The sequence below is a fragment of the Scardinius erythrophthalmus genome (genome assembly GCF_964197995.2).
Source record: "Scardinius erythrophthalmus genome assembly, chromosome: 9".
NCBI classification, from domain to species: Eukaryota; Metazoa; Chordata; class Actinopteri; order Cypriniformes; family Leuciscidae; genus Scardinius; species Scardinius erythrophthalmus.
The window spans coordinates 6,724,840-6,748,619 of record NC_138229.1 but is presented as its reverse complement, the minus strand read 5'-3'; the positions used below and the strand labels follow the sequence as shown (position 1 = coordinate 6,748,619).

General features: G+C 43.4%; 2 protein-coding genes across 3 annotated transcripts; both read left to right on the top strand.

Annotated features, from left to right (window-relative positions):
• The first annotated feature begins 8,623 nt into the window (after positions 1 to 8,623).
• LOC308695882 (uncharacterized protein) lies at positions 8,624 to 14,148 on the top strand. Its single transcript, XM_081374143.1, has 7 exons — positions 8,624 to 8,947; positions 11,870 to 12,169; positions 12,621 to 12,896; positions 13,010 to 13,129; positions 13,302 to 13,342; positions 13,562 to 13,687; positions 13,833 to 14,148. Exons 1-7 carry the CDS (start codon positions 8,893 to 8,895, stop codon positions 13,983 to 13,985), a joined length of 1,071 nt encoding a protein of 356 aa, XP_081230269.1. The 5' UTR covers positions 8,624 to 8,892; the 3' UTR covers positions 13,986 to 14,148.
• A 943-nt stretch (positions 14,149 to 15,091) lies between these two features.
• On the top strand, positions 15,092 to 23,373 carry LOC308695557 (CD48 antigen-like). 2 transcript variants are annotated; one of them, XR_014030719.1, is made up of 5 exons: positions 15,092 to 15,206; positions 16,945 to 17,256; positions 21,136 to 21,399; positions 21,564 to 22,666; positions 22,778 to 22,915. XR_014030719.1 is itself a non-coding variant. In XM_081373741.1 (5 exons), the coding sequence occupies exons 1-4, from the start codon at positions 15,155 to 15,157 to the stop codon at positions 21,656 to 21,658; spliced, it is 723 nt and encodes a 240-aa protein (XP_081229867.1). In that variant the 5' UTR covers positions 15,092 to 15,154; the 3' UTR covers positions 21,659 to 21,682; positions 22,778 to 23,373. The 2 variants fall into 2 exon arrangements, 1 of the variants encoding a protein (XP_081229867.1); XM_081373741.1 differs by having other exon boundaries at positions 21,564 to 21,682; positions 22,778 to 23,373.
• Positions 23,374 to 23,780: the final 407 nt, after the last annotated feature.

Here is a 23,780-nt window from a genome sequence, read left to right as displayed (position 1 = left end):
CAGAAAGGTGGCTTGTATAAGCGCAGTCTGGCAGGGGGTAAGTCTGCCATCTGAGGGACCACTGGAGTAGCGCGCCATTTCTGACATTCAACACAGCCGTGCTGATGACGCTTGATAGACTCTCTTCCCCGCAGGATCCAATATCTTCTCATCTCGGCGAAAACCCGCTCGGGACCAGGATGTAGCAGTTCGCTGTCATATTTCTTAATGAGCAGCTTCATAACATGAGATTTGGGATCGAGGATGATAGGATGCATCGCATCTGGGTCAAGATCTTCTGCTCTGCATAGTCTACCTCCCACTCTCACCAGGCCAACAGCTTCATCATACTCTGGAGCAACATTAGCAGGCGACTCACTCTCGAGATGGACTTACCAGCAGCAAGAGTTTCCACCTCTTCAGGGAAGGACTCACTCTGGGCTTGTCTGAGGACATGTAGCTCTGCTGTTTGGACGTCAGCTGCTGTCATGGTAGGGCTGCTCTGATCATCAGCCGCCCCGTGAAGGCTCTCATGGGTAGCCTTGAGAAGACTGTCCCAGTTGTCTACATCAGACCTGAGTGTCGTGGTCGGAGAGCAGGTGGTGGCTCCACAGAACAATGTCTTCCGAAGTTCTTCCTCATCAGCTTCTTGGGCTTCTATTAACTTATGCAATGGCCAGGAGTCTGGATGTTGTCGGATGAATGGTGGACCTTGGCTCCACCGGTTTGGCTGGCTGAGTTCGAGCAAGGGTTTGCCGCGAGTAAGGTCATCGGCTGGATTGTCAACGGTGCTGACGTACCGCCAGGTCGAGTTTTCAGTGAGCTCTTGAATTTCCGTGACTCTAGTTCCTACAAATACCTTGTAGCGACACGATTCGGAATTGAGCCACGTTAAAACCGCCATCGCGTCAGTCCAGAGAGTGACTTGCTGGGAAGGGAGTGACAGTTCTGTCATAATGACTTTAGCCAGCTGGGCTCCGGCTAGAGCAGCACACAGTTCGAGGCGTGGCATGGATAGTTGTTTGCGAGGGCTCACTCGTGACCGAGCCATCACAAATGCAATGTGGACTTCACCTTGATTGTCTTGGGTACGGAGGTAAGCGACGGCCCCATAGGCTCTTTCAGAGGCATCGCAGAAGATGTGTGCCTCTCGTCTGGGTGGCCCAGTGTCTGCTACTGATGGGATATAGCATCGGGGGATTTCCACTTGTGGAAGATGGACTAGTTCACTCTCCCATTGTCTCCAGATATCCAGCAGAGCCCCTGGTCTGATCGGTTCATCCCAGCCAACTCCCACTCTCCACAGGTCTTGAATCAGGATCTTCGCTCGTGTGGTGAATGGAATTAGGTATCAGAGGGGATCATATTGCGTTGCCATCACCTTATAGACGTTCCTCAGAGTTGGCTGTGAATACTCTACTGGTCTGTGGCGGTACCCAAGGCGATCGGTAAGGCAGTTCCAGCGAAGGCCAAAGGCTGGCTCTTCGGGATCTTGTCGAGGCTGAGAGAGCCACAACTCGGTGCTTGCTGCTTTCGCTTCCAGTGGAAGATGCTCAACAACTGTGGGGGTGTTACTGGCCCACTGCCTGATGTCAAAGCCTCCAGCTGAGAGCAGTTTACGCATCCGGTTGATAATGGTCTTGGCTTCATCAGCGTTCGTGACACTGGTCAAACAGTTGTCGACGTAGAAGGCAGTCTCCACAAGGTGTAGGATGTCCTCATGACCGCTGCTGTTATCCTTCACATGCTGCTGAAGGGCGTATGTGGCACAGCAGGAACTGCATGTCGTCCCGAATGGCAAAACCTGCCACTCATACACTGTTGGTTCCTCCTCCCTCTTCATACCTCTCCAGAGAAAACGGAGAAGGGGCTTGTCTTCTGGTAGCAGGCGAACTTGATGAAACAATGCTTTGATGTCACCACTGATAGCCACACTGTGTTCTCGGAACCGAAGAAGTACACCGAGGAGAGTAGGACCTAAGGTCGGACCGGGCAACAGTTGGCTGTTGAGACTCTGACCGTTGTGCTGGTAGGAACAGTTGTAGACAATCCTCGCCTTACCGTTGTGGTGGACAACGTGGTGCGGCAGATACCAGGACTCTGTGGAGCTGTCTACTGTGTCAGGAGGTAGAGGTTTGGCGTATCCCAACTGTTCAAGCTTCTGTATTTCTTGACAGTAGGTGTTGGCTAGAGCAGTGTCTTTGGCAAGACGGCGTTCTATGCTCCGTAGCTGTGGGAGCAATGTGTGCTTTGGAGCCCAGAGCGTGAGGCTAGCTTTGCGCCTCAGTAGAGGAGTAGCATACCTTATTACTCCATCCACTTCTACCTTGACTGTGCGCTGTTCCAGCAGTTCTATGGCCTGCTGATCTTCTTTGGAGCGGATTACAGTCTTGGCGTTGGCATACGGTGTTATGTCAACTTCCCACAGTCGTTCAACGTGCCGCTGCAGCTCTGAGTTAGGAGACATGGTGATGTAGCAGTGAGAGTTCTCACCAGTGAGGTTGAGGTTGGCGGGGCCTTGCAACGTCCAACCAAGAGCAGTACACACAGCTACAGGACTCCCAGGAGGACCTGCTCGGACCGGTTGTTTGGGAAGCAGCAGATGTGGAAAGTCAGAGCCTATTAGCAGAAACAGCTGGACCTTTTCAACCTTCGGCAGAGGAAGACCTTGCAGGTGGGGGTATCTACGCATAAGTGACTTGACAGGATAGCTATGCTCAGACAGACTCAACTCACCAGCAGTGAAGGCATGAAAGATGTGGTACCTTTGTTTGGGAGAATGAGCTGGGGAGATGTCGAACGAGACAGCGGCTCCTTGTAGATGGATCACCTCATGGCGGACAGTACGCAAAGGCAAGCTTTCAGGCTCTTTGGTTAAATGGAGATGCCGAACTGCTGAGGGAAGGATGAGGGTTCTTTCTGATCCGTCGTCCAGAATAGCGAAACCTTCCAGAGAGTGCTCGGCATTGTACAGGCGCACCTTAACTAGCTTCAACATGACTCTCTGTGGACGACTAGGACGATCAACGTATATGGTGTCAGGAGCAGCACTGACCATTAACACTTTCCTAGCCTCTTGGGAACACACTTCGTGAAGCACGGTCAAGTGTTGCTGTTTGCACACTTGACAAGGCTTCTTGAGAGTACATGCCTCAGGTTTATGGTTCCTGCCACACCTCCAACAGCCTCTGTCTTTAATCCAGGTGGAAATCTCTGATGGAGTGAGTGTTTTGAATTTGGGACATAAGCTGAGGTAATGCTCACGGGCGTCGCAGTACGGGCAGTAAGGCTTCACACTGGGTTTAACTTTGGGTGACTTTGGGCTGCAAGCAGGATCTGGAGGGGCTACCTTAGCTTGGCTCTCAGTGTTGTAAAACACGTTGGATGAAGGACCCTGGGATTTCCTTTGGCCCTTAACTGGCTTAGGCTGGTCTTGGAACATCAGAGCTGCTCGAGATGAAATGCGCTTTGCTTGTGACTTTAACTGAAGCCAAACAGAGAAGTCTTCAAGCGTGTAGGTCTGATCAGTGCCGGTCCTCAGGATGCCTCGGTTTATGCTGTACTCCACAAACGCGTCTCGATAGTTAGTAGGCAGTTTACTGAGCAGCCTGTCGACGTGGGAGCCGCATCGCAGTTCGTAGCCATTCTCACCCTCGAGGGAGCGGAGCATGCCAACTAGACCTTGTACTGATAGAGCAAAGTTGTCAAATGCCTCTGGATCTCCAGATCTTACATGAGGTGAGTTTAAGATGGCACCCAGCTCGCTCTGCACGAGCTGACGCGGTTGCCCATATTTATCTTGGAGAGCCTGGAGGGATGAGGTGTACGGCTTTGGATGATACATGAAGGCTTGGGCTAGCTTGTAGGCGCTTGGCAGTTTCAAATGATCGAGGAGGACTTGATATTTAAACTGCTCTGTGAGGTGAGCATGTGTATTGAGCAGATTGTCCAAAGCCATCTTGAGCAGGGCAAAGTCTGACTCTTTACCTGAGGTGAAGTGAGGTAGAGTAGGTCTAGGAAGGCCATAAGATGTGGCAACTAGGAGCTCCATGAGGTCTGTACCCGGCGCTGCCCTGTAATCTAGAGGCGCTGTGCCCTGTCGTGGAGGTGGCGGCATAGCGGGGTAAGGATAGGACAGCGTGTTAGCAGCTGATAGCACTGGCTGTAGAGGTGTAACAGGTGGAGGCACATATTGGACCTGGGCTTGGCTATAGTCCATATGTGGCTGGCGAAGTGGGGCCATATACTGTTCGACTGACAGTGGCGGAGCACGTGAGGTAACGGCACTCACGGCTGGTCTGGGAGCCGACTGCGAAGCTGGGTTGATGATTGCAGGAGGAGGAATCATGGTAATATACGTAGTCTGCGGCTGGGCAAGTATACTAGTAGTAGTATAAGCACTCACTTGTGGAGTGGGCTGGACTGATGGAAGACTGGTCAAGACAGGTGGACTAATGACTGCACTGGAGACTGGTGACAGAACATGAATAGATGGAGTAGAATGGAGTAGTCCATGTTCACCTTGTGAGTGAGTAGGAGAGGCTGAGCTTCTGATGAGGACCTTAGGTTGTACTCACCTTCACTGAGGGGGCCTGGAGGAACTGGGACTTTTACTTCCTTCTTCCTTCAGGAAAGATGTGATAAGAGCTGCTTGTGCCAATTCCATCTCTTTCTCTTTCAGTCGCCGTCGCAACATCTGATGCCTGGTGATAGCCTCTTTACTCTTGTATGCCATCTCTGCTTTCTCCTCCAGTCGACGTCTCTGCCGTTCTTGTTCTCTGAGAAGGTCCTCCTTCTCATCGAGGGCGTCTCTGGCTTCTTTGTCTAGAAGAGTACTCTGCTCGTCCACTAGCGTCTGCTCCATAATCTGCCGCTGCACTTCTGCTAATTCCATCCGCTTGACCTGTTCCTCCAACATGGCACTCTGTAGCTCGGATAGCCCGTCTGCAACGGACCTCTTGGTTGATGAGGCAGCACTGGCTCGAGATCTCGGCCTGCTACGATGAGAAGATACCAAGGATCGGCATGACTCTGCTCTCACAAATGGCAGTGAAAGTGGATCAGGGATTGGGATGTCGTGAGCTGGGGCTGCTGCTCCGAGTTCTTCAGCTTCGGTGGAAGGAAGTACTGTGACTCTCGGTATGTACCCAACTTCAAAGTTTGCAAGGGATGCTGGTAACTGTATCTCCCGCTGGGGTCGAGAACGCACTGCTGGATCTGCAGATGGTTGTCCTGGCTCCATATTGTCTCCAGAAAGCTGTCAGATCCGGCTCGAAGGACCATGTGTTAGAGTGGGACACTCTGAAGGGGCTAATACTGGTCTGACAGTTTCCTTTGACAGGGCTCCGGTCAGAGAGAAGGGCACGGAGAAATTATTCCAGCAAACTTTATTATTGAAGTTTGGGTACAAGCATTGGTGTACAAATAGGTATATGTGTGGGTGTGTGTGTGTGCTTTTCGCTTGCGTTACGCACACGAGAGCCACCATCCCACAGAATGCGGAGTCGGGAATAAGGATGTGATGCGCTCGGAAAGGAAATGACATCACGACAGTTTCAAAATAAAACGACAGGAAATAAAAGACTTTCCGACATTTTCTGAAAGCGTAGACTCTCAGGATGTGATCTAACATGGCATGAAACATGTCCCACCCACCTCATTAGTATACTGCCCAAGCATAACACATTGGGTATTGGTAAATCGGGTATATGGCTGATACCTAAAAAAAGTAGTAGTATGTGCATGTCTGTCTGTCTGTCTGTGTGTGTGTGTGTGTGTGTGTGTTTGTGTATGTGTGTGTCTGTGTGTGTGTGTGTGTGTGTGTGTGTCTGTGCGTGTATGTGTGCGTGCGTACGTGTGTGTGCATGTGTGTGTGTTTGTGTGTGTGTGTCTGTGCATGTGGATTTGTATGTGTGTGTATGGGTGTGTGTCTGTGCGTGTGGATGTCAGTGTGTGTGCATGCTTGCGTTTGTTTGTATTCCTGCATGTGTGTGTGTGACAGTATCATCCTAAACCAGCAACCCTTCACTCAACAGCACCATCTACAGGCCGGTGAGTGTACAGTCACTAAATGTGCACATAAATGAATTTATTTTATACCCCCCCATGGATGAAATTCTACGAAACTTAGCAGAGGATACCCCCAGAGGATGTCAAGTTAATCATACACATGAAATATGGTGCAGTTCTGAACATCTCAACTGAAGATAGCGGCGATTAAAGCAGAATAAATTTGCATTTTCATTTTTTATGGGAGGGGCGCAAATCACAAATGAGTGATCATGGGCTAGGTTGATGTGGGCCCTTAAGACCAACATACCATAAAAATTTCTTCATCCTCTGTGCCACGGTTCAGGTAGTTATTTGGGAAAAACTGCATTTTTTGGGTTTGGGGGGGCCCAGCGCGGGGGGGGGGGGGTGGGGGAGTGGCCCCCGGGGACCAAATGAAATTTTTCCGTAAAAGTCTAGTGGGGCTACATGCCCACCAAATTTCATGTTCCCCGGTGTTTCGGTGTCCCTGGTATCGTTGACGAAAAATTCAGTAGATGACAAAAAAAAAAAAAAAACTTTGACAATCCCTATATGTTATCCCATAATTAAAGTTCTTTGCTAAATCAGTGTCATTTGCAAAATTATTACCTAAATGTGAGCACAGTGCTGTTTTTCCTCTTGTTAAGAACTTCATTTAGCACTTTCAGGACCTCTTAGAGTCACCTTGTGATGCTTTAATGAGGTTTGTATAATGGTTACTTTTCCTTTTCCTTATTATATATGTAAGTTTATTCCTGTAACTAGTATATATTTCCTTGTTCATAGCACTTGGGGTTTTTAATGAACTTTTATAAAGTTTATTTTTGTGGGTGATAGATTTTAAAATACCCTTAAGTAACCTTGTAAGCCAGGGCTTGTGACCAGTTGTGCTGTATACGACATCCTTTTCTGGGATGGTACAAAAAATGGAGTTTGTGATCTCATTTATGAGGTTGTCATATGCAGTGTCAGGATCATTACAGTTATAGACTGCTTCCCATGTTTTAGCCTGTAAGCTTTCACTCAGTTGTTTCAGAGCTGCAATTAATCTGCAGCGATCAGCTGGTACAGCAGTCAAGTGGTACAAGTCGGAGCTCTTGTAAAATTCCCATTTTACAAGTTGTAATTGCGACCTCTACGAGGATGTGAATGCTTTTTACAAGTTGAAATCTCGTAAATATGACATGACGTTAACTTACCTTTATTCTAACACGTTCATGCTCACAAATCTGTGTTTTTATAGCAGTAAAAGCTCTTTAAATGCAATCGTAATTGTGTCATGACTCATGTTTATCTAAATAAAACTGATAAAAATAAATAGACCTTATTTTATTGGTATGTAAATATAGGCGTATGTTGAACTTTATTCTTCTACATACATGCACTGTATTAGGCATGTACACATAAAGAATTGAATGAACATGTATCTGCTGCTACACAAAAACATCTGAAACTTCTGTGTACTTAAATATTCTGCTTCATCTCTTGTAAAGTATGCAAACACTGCAGAGCCTTTTGTTTCTCAAAAAAAAAAAATCCTTTTTTTTTTTAAGAAACAAGTATATGAATTTAGCATGTTTCCTAAATCTTTGCAAACATATTATATGTTTGTGCTTTTGTACAGTAAAAACAAAAACATTAACATTAACATACAGCACCTTTACCTCCAGTCAGTCAGGCAAAACATAAGGAGGAACTAAGAGAATGTCCAAATAAGGAGAAGCTCAGATCACAAGACTAGTTTCTCAAAAGATACCACGTGGGAGCACAACACCCACTAGTGAGCCTAAAAAAGACCCATATTAAAGAAATCTATAAGTATAAATACAGAAAATATAGGGTAGCAAAAGAAAAAATCCACATCATGTGCACTGACCATTTCTTGAAATAAAATCACAGGGTCTATCACAGGAGTTTTTAAGCAGCACTCTCTGTAGCAACATCTGTCATCTCTGAAAGAGGAAGGATATGTGGGCTTCAGTTTCAGTTATCTGATCTGTCTCACCGGTCTCTCTCACCTCTGTCTCTCTGTCTATAAGCTACAGGCCACAATGTTAGGCAAAGTTGAAGATAAAAGAATACTTACTGGCACTGCAGAAAAAACAACCCAGACTCTTTTAAGTATGGTTTATGAGACACTTTTTGCATGTGCAGAGAAATCATGAGCTTTAAAAATGTATTTTCTGTACGAAGTTAAACTCCTTAAATGGTGACCTATGTACAGGTATATCCCACCACATTTGTGATACATGTGAAAAAGACATGAGACATTACGGTTAAATGAGCTGATCTAATAGCTACTAAAACTATGGCCTCCAAATGCCCTTACGTGTTTTTGGAGAAAAACTTGTACTTCCCTGTTGACTTTGTGATAATCATACATGGTTTGTTTTGTCAGTTGTTTGGACTTGTTTATGTGTTTGACTTTAATGTTCTTAAAATGTCCAAGCAATTGGGATGAAATTTGATGAGATGAGATTTAATTTTTGGCTTCTGAAAATAATCTGATAGGTTGACAAGTGCAGCCTGCTCAGGTCTGCACTCACAGGGCTAGTGGTTTATAAAAAAAAGATGTTAGTAACCGTACAGCAGTAAGATCTTCCTTGATCTCTTAGAGGGGCTTGTGTCATGATACAGCATCACTTTGGGCAGTTTGAGTTCAGTTTTACAGATGCAAGAACAGGCTATAGTGACGAAGAGCAGAACAGCAGACATACAGTATAGGCTACAACATTACATTTAGTTTTCGCAATATGCTGTAATAAGCATTTTTGGCTAGACCACTTAAATAAGGTTCACTGAGTGTTTAGACAAAACGATCAACTTCTTCTTGACAAGTAGGTGCTATATACCCAGCTGGATCGGTCCAATCTGTCTGTTGCAATGGAATTTATTCACCTTCTAACGCTCTTCATGACAATTCGGATCTCCAGCACAGGTATGAAAAGCTGCTCACATGATTAATGGTTAATTATTTCTATTGTTATATGCAATACATTACAGTATTCATATTTTATTGTTTCATTTCCATAACTGGCTAGATGGATGTTGTTTATATACAATATTCAAACATTCAAAATATTCCGGAAATTCTCTTTCTCAACTGATTTGGAGATCACATGACCATCCAAGGAGTAGGTCACTAATATTTGCATTTATTTGTATTATAAATGATTTACAACTGTCTAGGGCCAGCCGTAACATAAATGCATGTGCGCTTACTCACAATCTTATGAATGATGTCAAACAAAATTAGATTTTAATCACAAGAAAATAGTGAAAACCAGAAACAAAAGGAACAAATTCAGGAGTGGAGTTTGGCTTCAGACTTCGACTCTTTAAAGGACACTGTTCCATTATAAAAGAACGGTTCGAATGAGGAATCAGCAGTCGATGAAGATGCACATTCTGGTGAACATATGCAACTGTCAACTAGGCCACGCTCTTTGAAGAGTTAGCCTTTCTGCAGTAGATTTCCGTTTTAAAGCAGGACAAGCTGCAATGATGAGCTGCCCAACCTCATGGCAGTAAAAACATTCATGGCTTTCCATATTGTCTCTATCTCAGTTATCTTTACTATCTTTATCAACATCTTTAGAATTCCGTGTATGAACATAAGAATTTTGCTTAGCAGGTGACGAAAAAACCTGCAACTTGGTGAGTGAGCACAAATTCATCAGAGAAAAGCTGCTTCTGTAAGAGTACTTTCTTTTCTTTTTTTTACTTTTTTTTTATTGGAACAAAGAACACAAAGTTATCATGGATGCTACAATATCAGACAGTATAAAAAAATAATTCCAACATCTTGATATACGTTATCACACTTTCCTCAATGGTTTACATACATAATCCATTTTTCCCACAACTTGTTACATTTGTCAAATTTGAGTCTCTCCATACTGTATATTTCGTTTACGATCCCTAGCCATTGATCCTTAGTTGGAGGGTCATCCTGCAACCATTTACGGGTTATTGCTTTCCTACTGCTTGATAACAATATTTTTAATAAATATTTATCCTTGTCTAAAACATTTCCTAGTATTTTACCTAAATATATAGTAGTGAACGAAAAATCAACCTCTACTCCCAATATTTTCCCAATCTCTGCCACTACTCCTTGCCAAAATAATTTTATTTTTGGGCATGCCCAGAAAATATGATAGTGATTAGCCATCGGGGTTTCACATTGCCTCCAGCAAAAGCCACGGCTCTGTGAGCCTGTATGAAGTGCTGTTAATTTGGAAGTTATAAAAAATCTTACTAAATTCTACCATCCAAATTCCCTCTAGGATCTTGAGTTTGTGGTATTTGCCTGTAACACACATATGTCTGTCCAGTCTTCATCTGTTATTTGTGAGTCAGACTCTTTCTCCCATTTTTGTTTAATGTATATTGATGAATGATTCTTGGAAGCTTGCATACTTCCATACAATCTAGAAACCAGCTTTTTGTTATCTTTTAATGTGTACGCATTTGAGAATATTGTAATTAAATTATGATCTTCCGGCAATGTTGTAAGAGTACTTTCTGTTAAAAAAAAAAGAAAAGAAAAAAAAAAGACAGATCTCTACCAAGCAGTTAATGAATGTGAAAAAAATCACCATTTGTCTGGTTGTTACTTGGTATTAAAGTGACGGATTAATGTGGAATAAGTTAAAAAGCCATATTCACAGAGTTTTTTTTATTTTGTAAATAAAGGGCAATCTTTTGTTAGTGCCGCTTCTTTAGCCACAAGGTTCTTTATTGGTATTGATGGTTAGATGAAGAACGTTTAACATCCATGGAACATTATCATTGCTCAAAAGGTTCATTATAATGGAAAAAAGTTTCTTTAGGATATTAAAGGTTCTTTACACTAAGGAAAAAATGGTTTAAGAACTGTTCACTGAAAGGTTCTTTGGGGAACCAAAAATAATTATTCTATGAAAATCCTCTTTTGGAACCTTTAAAATTAAAAGAAGGAAAATTGAGCCAACTCCATACTGAAACTAAGATAACAGCTCCGCCTTGTGGAAAAATGATGCACAACAAATACATAAAAGACAATTTGGGTGTTTGCAAATAGCGATGATGTGTTTTGTGGGCGGAGTCTACCTGGTGGCAGAAAATGAAAGTTCTGAGTTATACGTCTATGGAAGCCACAGAATAAAAGATCTCACAATTCTGAGAGGAAAAAAAACACAAAAAAGTGTACTTAAGTATACTCAAGTGTATAATATATATTTTAAGTATACTTTATGTTGTAAGTATACTAATATCAATGTACTAGTAGGATAGCTACTTATAAGTGTACTATTTCAATACTACTTGGGACTAAAGTGGCCCACATTTTAGTTAATAAAGTATACTTTCAGTATAACAGTAGTAAAACTTTTAGTGCACAACTAGTTTACAAATAATTTTTTTGTTTGTACTGCAACTTACAAGTGAACGTATAGGCATGATAGTTTAGAATTCTTAAATATTTAACACATTTTTTAGTTTATGAAAGTACACTTTTAAGTATAGTAAAGTATTAGTAGTTTTGTACAGCAAGTACTTCATACTTAGGCCTGGTTTCACAGACAGGGTTTAGATTAAGCCAGGATTATGACTTAGTTTAATAAGGACATCTAAGTAGCTTTTATATACGTGCCTTTAGAAAAACAACAATGGCATTGACGTATTTTAAGATACTTTACTGTATTTCTACAATGTGCAAGCAGCTGCAGTGATGTACAGTAACTGTGACGTCTGCTCCCTAATGGTCTAAATAAATACATTTAAAGGTTAAAAGCTGTTGTATTGTTAAAAGTTAAAATTTAAACCAAGGCATGACACATTTTTTAAAAATAACTTCTCTTCTTGTTTCTCTCCTCAGCATCCAGAAACCATGTGTTTGTACAGACGGGAGACTCTGTTAAGCTGGACATAAATAAAACACTGCCACACTTTACAAGATTTGTCTGGAAAAATGATAAATCAAACAATGTAGTCACATTTTCAAATCAATCTGGAGATTTAACACCTCACAGTTTATATAAGGACAGAGTGGATTTTAACACGGAAACCTTCTCTCTAACACTGAAGAACATGCAGAAGACCGACAGTGGACTCTACACAGCAAAAACAATAGGACAAGAAGACACAATGGTTGCTGAACACAATGTATCAGTTATAGGTGATTGTTGGACAATTTTTAAGATCAAAATTTCAAGAGTATCTGCGCTATGATGTGGCAGAAACATGGAGGATAAAGTTGTGCATCTACTTACAGAGTAAAAGTTTACAATGCATTTTTATTTAAATCTCAAGTAAATCTGAAGTGGCAAAAATTATTATTATTACATAGAAATGGAAGCAAATACAATGTTTTACATCAACTAAAATATGATGTGATGTGATGCAATGGTTGTTCTGGTGTGACGAGCAGAAGTCAGCTCACTTCATCTAAAAAAGATCCAAGTAAAGTGTCAAATAGAAAGTCTTCTCACTCAACATCAAGGGAGCAGAAAAGCACCAGAATAATTGTCTTTGTTGCATTGCATAGCTACAACATGCTCTTTAAAAAGTCATTTAATCCATATTATTTCCATATCTTCAAGCAAAATGTTCTTAAATATGTGTTTCAGATGCAGTGGATTCTCCTGTCCTGAACTGGAACGCCACCATGATCAGTGTTAACTCCTGTATTGTGAATGTCTCGTGTAGTGGTTATGTCCTTACACTCAGCACCAGCTACCACACCAACAACTGCAGTGAAGAGCAAGTGACATCTACTGAAATGCAGACTCTAACCCTGCATTGTATAGAGAACATAGTTGTTTGTAACTATAGTAACCCAGTCAGCTGGAAGAATGACACCATAGAGATTAACCGCATTTGCACACCTCATGAGCAAACCTTAAGTAAATAACTTACATCATATAATTAATTTCTTTAAAATGTATTCTCAATACTGAGATAACCTCAATGATTGTTCTGATGGCTGTAGTTGTTAATGTGATGTCTTGCATTTCAGCAGAGAATCCCAAAGAAAGCAACAGTCCTCTCTATTGGCACTTGATCATCGCTGTTGTTCCACTGGTGGTTTTAGCAGCAGTTTCTGTAATATGCTGCTCTTACAAGAAGCATAAAAAAGGTATTTTTGTCTTAATGAAATAAAAAGGACTGTATCCCGGATTTATTCGAGGTACTCAATCACTAGCTGAAGGAAAAGCAAAGAACACACACAAATAGTCGCGCTTACACTTTCTGTGATGACAACAATGATCAGTTGTTTCTTTAAAATAATACTATTCTAAATCTCTTAGGGGCCCAAGAAGAGAATCAAACAATTTATGCACAAGTTGAGGTAATAATCTTTTTGTGTAGCCATCTTAGATAATAAATGCTCTTAATTCAAGAATGAATTAATGAATTCTAACCCATAATTCTCCAGAATGTCAATTTATGCTGTAGAATTATTGGAAATACATCAAACCTCTTCAGTGTCCACACTACTAGCCATACTGTAAATGTAAATGTAAATGTGCAGAAGGATTTGTGACTGTTTGATTGGTTTGTTCTGCAGACAAAGACTAAAGAGCAAAGACCCCTGGAGATGTTGGAGAAATCAGCGAATCCTCAAACTGTCTATGGGTTTACAGGAGAGCACAAACACACTCACAATACCAGTCAGAACATGCCTAGTCCTGAGGTAAGAAAGAGAAGAAGACATTTACTTTCCTCATTGCGCAGACACTTAATACATGCTCATACAAAGCCTTGTGAAGAGAGAGAGACAAATAGATAGATGGAAAATATATGTACTTATTTTGTATTTACTGTATGTATATTCACAGATACGGGCACAGGTGCAAACAGAAAATCACCCCAGCACCACCTACAGTACAATAGGACAACACCAAAAAACATCATTTCCTACTGAAACAGAAAATACAATTTATTCAATAGTGTGTAAATCCTCAAAAGGGAGACCACTTGGTCATTCATAACTGAGGTTGAATATATGTAAAAATGTGTCTGCAAACAGTGGATGCTGCTGTGTTCATCAATAGATCGTAAACGTGCCATGCACAAGCATAAAAATGTAAGTCAATATATGAGTAATAATTGTATTGTTGTAGTTGCCTGATTTTCATTAAAGTGTTTGTTTCATGTTCTGACTTATTTTTGAAATCATACAGCTCATAATATTAATTGGATTTATATAATCATGTCTCTCTCTTGAATATATCTCTCTTCGTATATTAAATGAGTGTTCCAGGTTAAATGTGATTTTCAAGCACTATTTACAATATATTTTGTCTCATTTACAAAGGATAAGATTTTCAGTCATATTTTTCACAAAACATACATAAACTCATAAAAGTAATGACAGAATTGTTCTTTTGTACACAATTTATGTACAGTATGAAGTTTCATAACATTTGATATTAATGTCCAATAAACAGAGCAATATAAATTTGTTATTGTATATTAACTAAGTGTTATTTTGTTAACTACTTTAACAAATTAAGCTTTAGTTTTTTATATATTGGATGCGTCTGGGTTGTGAGTCACTGACTCGAAAGTTGAAAACGAAGGCCAGGTGACATTTATATTGATCAATAATTCAGTATGACTGTAATTGGCCACGTAGACATTACATTTTCTTTAAATATATTAAAGACTAATATGGCCCTGTTTCCACCTGGTTAAGATGCATTTTTGGTGGTTTGATTCCAAGTGGCCAGTGCTAAATACAGGTGGAAACATGGTCAAAAAAAAAAAAAAAATTATCACTGAACTGAGATCAGCTGCTGTGAAGCACCAGCTACAGAATGTCTGATTTTGTTTTATTGTGGAAAGAAAAAAAAGCCTAGAAAAGTGAAATTAGTTTTGAGAAAAGATCTAGCGTCATTTGTTAGCAGATTCCACAGGATGTGGTGCAGATTGCAACTTTTTATATAGATGTCTTTAAAGTTTTTGTGTAAAAACCTCTTTTGAGTAACACACACACAGACACACCCTTATGATCCATGTATTATGTGAAGGAGATGTGATGAGAAATGAGAAGTCAAAATGTGCTTACAGGACTTCTGAGGAACTTTCCATTTCCGTTATAGGGAGTCTCAGCATCCGTCATTTTCAGTTCTGTTTTTAGTCTTTTCTTTTTGTGAAGATGGCAGTACATCACCTCGTATTTCTTCTTTCTCTTCTGACCTTCAAAACAGGTAAAAACACATGTTAATTATGTTGATTGACCATTAATGACTATATTGTGACAGTGATGACTGGACAGGGCATGGCTCAGATACGGTCTATACGTACATTTATTGGCATTTTCTCTAAATGATACTGCTTTATATAAAATTTTTATACAATTATACAATTTTAACTTATGTCAGTAATTTTGTCTGATTAATTTGTAAAAGTATTCTGAAAAGAAATTGACAAAAAAATGCTAGGTTATTATTATTTTTTTAACCCATATGGGTTCAGCCTGTTAGGTCATTTTATTGGGTTATTTTTTTTATCATTTTTACCCATATGCTGGGACAGTCAGCTCTACCAAACCAATTACTTCCCTATGGGAGCCGAAGGAATAACTTTTTAAATAACAGTACACATGCATGAAACAATGGGCTCTCTAGATTACTGATAAGTAGCCTTATATTGTAACAAGAAATGTAACAAGTATGGATATATTATTTATTTTTAATAAATGTGACACCTTGATTAATATTAATAACAAGAAATGTGAGACAATCAGTATGAACCAGGTCACATGGTTTATGACTAAACTTTCCTCCCTATGAGGTAATCAGCAGCAAATATCTCCAGATATGTGCATTATAGCTGCATTACATTTTTATTATGCTATTCTCTCTTTAAGAAGTTGTATTAAATGTCAAATATATTATTTATTTGATCATGCCTCTTTGAACTTGATCTCGTTCTGTCTTTAAGAATTTCGATTTGTGAACTTGATATCATGCCACAGTTTTTCTGATCATTGTCCAGTGGTATTTAATGTGAATCTCCCAAGTGTATGTCCTTCTGCTCCTATGTCGACGGTATATTCCCATATATTCACCCCACTTACAGCATCAGAATTTCTCAAAACGCTTTTATTGCCTAAAGTAAATCTGTGGATGGCTGAAAATCAAATCTCGCTCAATTGAATGAAAACAAAATGGAAATTATTATTTTTGGTCACACAGCTGGTAGTCAAATGGTAATCGATAACTTATGCCCATGGAAGGGGTACCTGCAGGATCAAGTAAAGAACTTGGGAGTCATTTTTGACTCATCTATCATATTTGACCAACAGATAAAGATTTGTATTGCTTCTTCTATTTAAGAGCAATAGCCAAACTGAAACCAATTCTCTCAGCTAGCGACCTGAAAAAACTTGTCCACACTTATATTTTTTCCCATCTAGATTATTGTAGTGCACTTTATGTTGGGACATGTCAAACACACGTCGCCCGCTTGCAGCAAGTACAAAATGCTGCTGCTAGGTTGTTAATGAAAGCTGGGAAAACAGATACATGTCCTTGTAATCTTTTTTAGTTTACCAATACATTTTAGGATACAGTATAAGATTCTGATACATGTTTTTAAAGCACTTCACGGAATGACGCCAGAATACTTATCTGAGCTTACTAAGTTCAGGCGTAAGACTAGGATCTTCTAACTATTCCTTGTGCGTGTCTCAAATTGAAGGGTGATTGTGCTTTCTTTGTCACTGGTCCTAGATTGTGGAATAATCTGCCATTGGATGTTAGATCTTCCTTGACTCTTCTTGTTTTTAAGGACCGCTTAAAACCGTATCTGTACTCTTTGGCATTTTAGTTCATTAGTACATGCATGTTTTCATGTTTTGTCTTATTGTTCTGTTGCTTTTTATTGCAATGTACTACAGTGGAATTCACCAGCTGCAGTCACTCTTTCTCTCTCTCTCCTCAGGGTTCAGTGCTGAGATCTCTGATGTGTTTGTGAAGACGGGAGATTCTGTTCAACTGGATATACAGACACAAGAACTACCAGAGTTCGATATTTTATCCTGGACAAATGATAAATCAGAGATTATAGTTAGATATATAATTGAATCTAAAAAAGTAAGACTTCACTCTTCCTACAAGGACAGAGTGGATTTCAATGATGAAACCTTCTCTCTCACACTGAAGAACATGCAGAAGACAGACACTGGACTCTATACAGCAAGAGCAAGCGGAGAATCAGAGAACAATATTGTGGAATACAGAGTATCTGTTATAGGTGAGTGTAATTTTGCTTGGAGTTTTCAGATCATAAGACTCATTTATGTTCAGCTTTTATTCTGTGCAATATTATACTATACATGTAGTGAAATGACATGTTCATATCTTTAGACAAATATCAATTTGTTAAATATATTAATGTGTTTTTGGTCATCAGTTTATCTGCTACATGAAACAGTCTGTACTGTAAACAGCTATTTAAATTGCACAGCTTAACAGAGTGATCTATGATTGTCACGGGAATTCAAAAGGTGAAGCGAGGATTCAAGTGCAGGAAAGGAATTAATGAATAACAAACAAAACAGACTAAAAACCAAAACTCCCTCGTGGGGGAAAAACAAGGCAGGCAAACACTCAAAACATAACACAGGGGGAAACAGAGACAACGATCCACACAGACTGCAAACAAGAGGGAACTAATAAAGGGAAACTAATCAGGGGGAACAGGTGGGAGAACTCAAACAATAATCAGATAACAAGTAGGGCGGGGCTAACAATGACACAAGCACATGGCTCAACATAACAGACACCCAAGTGCAGAACAAGACAGGACAGACATGTGACATAACCCCCTCCTTAAGGAGTGGCTTCCAGACACTCCACTAGAACGGGGGGGACAGACCAGGGCGGGACGGAGGGGACAGACCAGGGCGGGACGGGAGGGACAGGCCAGGGCGGGACTGGAGAAACAGACCAGGGCGGGACTGGAGAAACAGACCAGGGCGGGACGGGAGGAACAGACCAGGGCGGGACGGAAGAGACAAACTGTCCATCGGGCGGCCAGGGTGGAGCAGATTGTCCATCGGGCGGCCAGGGCGGAGACTTTCCCTCGGGCGGCCAGGGCGGAGACTTTCCCTCGGGCGGCCAGGGCGGAGACTTTCCCTCGGGCGGCCAGGGCGGAGACTTTCCCTCGGGCGGCCAGGGCGGAGACTTTCCCTCGGGCGGCCAGGGCGGAGACTTTCCCTCGGGCGGCCAGGGCGGAGACTTTCCCTCGGGCGGCCAGGGCGGAGACTTTCCCTCGGGCGGCCACGGCGGTGAAGACCCCTCGGGCGACCAGGGCGGAGAAGACCCCTCGGGCGGCCACGGCGGTGAAGACCCCTCGGGCGGCCAGGGCGGTGAAGACCCCTCGGGCGGCCACGGCGCAGGAACTGGAACAAACACCATCGGCTCAGGCACTGGGACTGGCACCACCGGCTCAGGCACTGGAATTGGCACCACCGACTCAGGAACAGACACTGGAACAGACACTGGAACAGACACTGGAACAGACACTGGAACAGACACTGGAACAGACACTGGAACAGACACTGGAACAGACACTGGAACAGACACTGGAACAGACACTGGAACAGACACTGGAGCAGACACTGGAGCAGACACTGGAACAGACACTGGAGCAGACACTGGAGCAGACACTGGAGCAGACACTGGAGCAGACACGGGCTCCGGCTCAGGAGCAGACACGGGCTCCGGCTCAGGAGCAGACACGGGCTCCGGCTCAGGAGCAGACACGGGCTCCGGCTCAGGAGCAGACACGGGCTCCGGCTCAGGAGCAGACACGGGCTCCGGCTCAGGAGCAGACACGGGCTCCGGCTCAGGAGCAGACACGGGCTCCGGCTCAGGAGCAGACACGGGCTCCGGCTCAGGGGCAGACACGGGCTCCGGCTCAGGGGCAGACACGGGCTCCGGCTCAGGGGCAGACACGGGCTCCGGCTCAGGGGCAGACACGGGCTCCGGCTCAGGGGCAGACACGGGCTCCGGCTCAGGGGCAGACACGGGCTCCGGCTCAGGGGCAGACACGGGCTCCGGCTCAGGGGCAGACACGGGCTCCGGCTCAGGGGCAGACACGGGCTCCGGCTCAGGGGCAGACACGGGCTCCGGCTCAGGGGCAGACACGGGCTCCGGCTCAGGGGCAGACACGGGCTCCGGCTCAGGGGCAGACACGGGCTCCGGCTCAGGGGCAGACACGGGCTCCGGCTCAGGGGCAGACACGGGCTCCGGCTCAGGGGCAGACACGGGCTCCGGCTCAGGGGCAGACACGGGCTCCGGCTCAGGGGCAGACACGGGCTCCGGCTCAGGGGCAGACACTGGCTCCGGCTCAGGGGCAGACACTGGCTCCGGCTCAGGAACAGGAACAGACATCACCGGCTCAGGAACAGACACCACCGGCTCAGGAACAGACACCACCGGCTCAAGTGTGTGTGTAGCCCACACACACCACATGGCTGTGGCCATAATGGCCAGTGTCGCGGTCACTGAGGGCTCAGGCTCAGGAACAGACACGGGCTCCGACTCAGGGACAGATACGGGCTCCGGGACATACACTGGCTCTGGCTCAGGAACAGACACTACCGACTCAGACACAGGCTCGACGGCGGCCATCCTGTCCGAAGACCCAGTCTTGGTAGTGACCTTCTTGTCCGAAGACACAGGCTCGACAGGCGTAACGTGAACAGGTTCAGTGGTGGCCATCTTGTCCGAAGACACAGGCTTGGCAGACGTGACTGGAACAGTCTCTTGCTGGGCAGACGTGACGTGAACAGTCTCTGGCTCCTTCGCAACGAAATTCTCCGGGACATTGGGGAGGCCGGAGGTCTTCCTCCTCCTCCGCCGTCTTCGATGGTGAGGTGCAGGTTCAGGTCTGGACGGAATTAAGGGTGGATGGAGCTCTGGGCTAGGCAGCGGCGATGCATTCTCTGGGCTGGGCAGCGGCGATGCATTCTCTGGGCTGGGCAGCGGCGATGCATTCTCTGGGCTGGGCAGCGGCGATGCATTCTCTGGGCTGGGCAGCGGCGATGCATTCTCTGGGCTGGGCAGCGGCGACGCATTCTCTGGGCTGGGCAGCGGCGACGCATTCTCTGGGCTGGGCAGCGGCGACGCATTCTCTGGGCTGGGCAGCGGCGACGCATTCTCTGGGCTGGGCAGCGGCGACGCATTCTCTGGGCTGGGCAGCGGCGACGCATTCTCTGGGCTGGGCAGCGGCGACGCATTCTCTGGGCTGGGCAGCGGCGACGCATTCTCTGGGCTGGGCAGCGGCGACGCATTCTCTGGGCTGGGCAGCGGCGATGCATTCTCTGGGCTGGGCAGCGGCGATGCATTCTCTGGGCTGGGCAGCGGCGAAGCATTCTCTGGGCTGGGCAGCGGCGATGCATTCTCTGGGCTGGGCAGCGGCGATGCATTCTCTGGGCTGGGCAGCGGGGATGCAGGCGGGTCCGATGTATCCCACCGAGCACGATAGTGGAGAAACTTAGTGAAACCCGGAAAGTCTAAAATTTCCAGCCCCTTCATCTCCCACTGAGGCAAGGGAACATCCAAACACATATTAAATACGTCCTTAAGGACTATATCCCCAAGCCCGAGTCCCTCTGCTGCCGCGCTGAATCTCCGGGCGAAATCCTTCACCCTGGTCCCCTGCTGTCGGAGGGAAACCAAACTGCTGAGTCTCATGATTCGCTCCAGGTGAGGGCAGGAATCCTTCTGCTGAATCCTCATTCTGGTGGATCGTTCTGTCACGGGAATTCAAAAGGTGAAGCGAGGATTCAAGTGCAGGAAAGGAATTTTAATGAATAACAAACAAAACAGACTAAAAACCAAAACTCCCTCGTGGGGGAAAAACAAGGCAGGCAAACACTCAAAACATAACACAGGGTGAAACAGAGACAACGATCCACACAGACTGCAAACAAGAGGGAACTAATAAAGGGAAACTAATCAGGGGGAACAGGTGGGAGAACTCAAACAATAATCAGATAACAAGTAGGGCGGGGCTAACAATGACACAAGCACATGGCTCAACATAACAGACACCCAAGTGCAGAACAAGACAGGACAGACATGTGACAATGATATTGTTAAAAAAAATAATTGTGTGTTTCAGACGCTGTTGATGCTCCTGTTCTGACTGTAAACTCACACTGGTCCAGCAGTGACTCCTGTACTGTGAACTTCACATGCAGAACTCATGACCTCATGATAAACTCTAGCTATCAGAACAACAGATGCTCTCCACAGGAAGTGACATCACAAAACAACACTCTCATCCTGAACTGCAGTGAGGAATCCATCATCTGTAACTATAGCAACCCTGTCAGCTGGAAAAAAGACAGAATAAACATTACACAGCTCTGTGTCAATAATAAAGGTATATTGCCAAACACACACAAACAATACATTAAGAGTGCAAATGAACATCTCTCAAATCAAATATCTCTGTTTGGTCACTAATAGTCTAACTGCTGCATTGCTGAGTGACCTCAGAATACCTGAACTGACAACTACAGTAATGAAGTGTGTCTCACTTTTCAGAAAACAACTCAAGTGACACCAAGACTGAGCCATCTCTCCAGTTGTGGACATATATTTTGGGGGCAGTGTGTGTTTTTTGGGGAATTGCATTATAGTATTTATTGCAAACTGTAAAAAAGGTACGTCCATGTTGACACATACATATTTTCTATGAAAAACTATTGAAAACTATGAAAAACTACTATCTCATCACACATCAACTTGAAGGACTCACACATTTAATATGTTTTTCCTCTGTAACACTTTATAATACGGTTGCACTATCCATGAATTCATGCTTAACTAATGCACAGATAATCGTAGGACTCATGAAGAACTAAAACGTTTAAGGATTACTGCATCAGCAACTATAAAGAGTCTATATGATTAATAGATTAAGAAGTATACGAATTGCTATTAATTAAATGTGCCATCATGTATTAATTCCTTATTTATATAGTATTAGCTAATAGTGTAAATTAATGCGTTTATTACCACAATGAGTAAAAGCTATGTACTTCAACTTTTAGCTGTCTGCTTTAATTAATCCTTAGCTAATGATTTGCAAATGTATTATGTTATGACTTTACTTGTCGAGGCACATGACTATTAAATAACTGTCAAGTAATAAGTCATTTTGGTTATGTTATGGGGCAGTTGCACATGCAGTGAATGTAATGTCAGAGATTGTGTTTGAAAAATGGTCAGATTAGATTAACTTTATTGTCCGTTCTGTTTGTCACAGAGCAGACATTTTTCTTTTTGACACTGGTGTCATATATAAATACATCCACATAAGTACTTAACAACTCATCAGACACTGTAGAACTTTCCAGCAGGTATATCTAGTGTATATATATATATGTGTATATATGTATGTATATATATTACAAGATGTTATTATTACGTTCTGAATTATTCGAGAAAACTATTGTGTACATTCCAAATGCAAGCATATTTATGTTATATTTCGTGTTATAATCTTACTAGGTTACAGGTTTGTTGTATTATCATTCCTGATCCCCTGAATGTCTGTGTATGCTTAAAAAGTTAGTGCGCAGGCGCCTTTAGTTTTATGTTTCATTTTCATTTTAGTTGATGGTCAGGACTGGTACGCCTTGCCGGTGAGTGACTGTAAACTAACATTGCTAGTAATTTGGGTTGATATTTAATATCACTTGAGTGTGTAGTTTTATTAGTTAATTCTGGTGTTTGTGTTTGTGTTTTCATTGCAGGTTTACAACCTAACCTAACCTAATTTGACTAAGGTTGACTAACGTCACTGACAGGCTAGCGTAGCGATAGCATTCAAGCTACCTTGTGTGAGAGAGTATTGTGTATGTGTGCGCAATAAAAGCTCAAAAAGTGACACGAGTTGTATCCACCGTACTTGTCCTGAAACCCTTCCAGTGGGGAGTTTATTGAGCTATAAAAGGTAGCTTAGTAAAGAACTGGACAGTTGTAAACCGCCGTCGGAGCCGTGCTAGAGAGAACACGAGCCCCGAGCGGATAGCCATTGTTGATGACTCGCGCCGGCGGGAACACAGCCTCGGATTCTGAAGCGGCCGTCAACATACAACACCATTACAACGGAGAAGCCGAAGCCAAGAGCTAACGGGGCCGTTAAAGGGCTGAATAACTTCCACAACCGTGAGTAAAACTGTTTGGATAATGATGACAGCCGCGGGGCTATTATAGTGACTTTGTAAACAACACCACTACAAGCCGTAACAGTTGGAAAAGAGTTGTTCGCGGACGAACGATTCTTTGAACCGATTCTTTTGAACGAGTCATTTTGTCCAAGAGCGATTTGGAAGATTCTGTTCACTAGAAAAAGAAGAAATACAAGAAATAAAATAAAAAGACAAAATGGCAGATGACAAGCCAGATCTAGAGAGCTTAAAGCGGAAACGCTCAAATGCACAACGAAACTTTACAACACGAATAAACCGCCTTGATGTTAGTGCTGGCCGTTTACGTGAAGTTGAGTTATCAGAAGAGTTAGCGAGATTGAAGGATGATTATGACAAACTTCTTGATGTCAGTAATGAATATGTTGATGCACAGAACCAGATAGACCCTACGGGTGACAACAGTGAGTCGCGGGACGCCCTGGCGAGGAGAGATGCCAGTGAGCAAAGGTTCATTGAAACTGAGAGCAAGATTATGGAAATGTTGTGGTCCAAGTATGCAGCGCCGGACATAGACACTCTTGTAACACAGTTCAAGTCTGCTTTT

Bases quoted from the DNA above. Each gene is read 5' to 3' on its own strand.
- LOC308695882 (XM_081374143.1), top strand. From the start codon at position 8,893: ATGGAATTTATTCACCTTCTAACGCTCTTCATGACAATTCGGATCTCC. The intron at 12,170-12,620 runs GTGATTGTTGGA...TATGTGTTTCAG, and splicing joins ACACAATGTATCAGTTATAG to ATGCAGTGGATTCTCCTGTC. The intron at 13,130-13,301 runs GTATTTTTGTCT...TAAATCTCTTAG, and splicing joins TTACAAGAAGCATAAAAAAG to GGGCCCAAGAAGAGAATCAA.
- LOC308695557 (XM_081373741.1), top strand. From the start codon at position 15,155: ATGGCAGTACATCACCTCGTATTTCTTCTTTCTCTTCTGACCTTCAAA. The intron at 17,257-21,135 runs GTGAGTGTAATT...TGTGTGTTTCAG, and splicing joins ATACAGAGTATCTGTTATAG to ACGCTGTTGATGCTCCTGTT. The intron at 21,400-21,563 runs GTATATTGCCAA...CTCACTTTTCAG, and splicing joins GCTCTGTGTCAATAATAAAG to AAAACAACTCAAGTGACACC.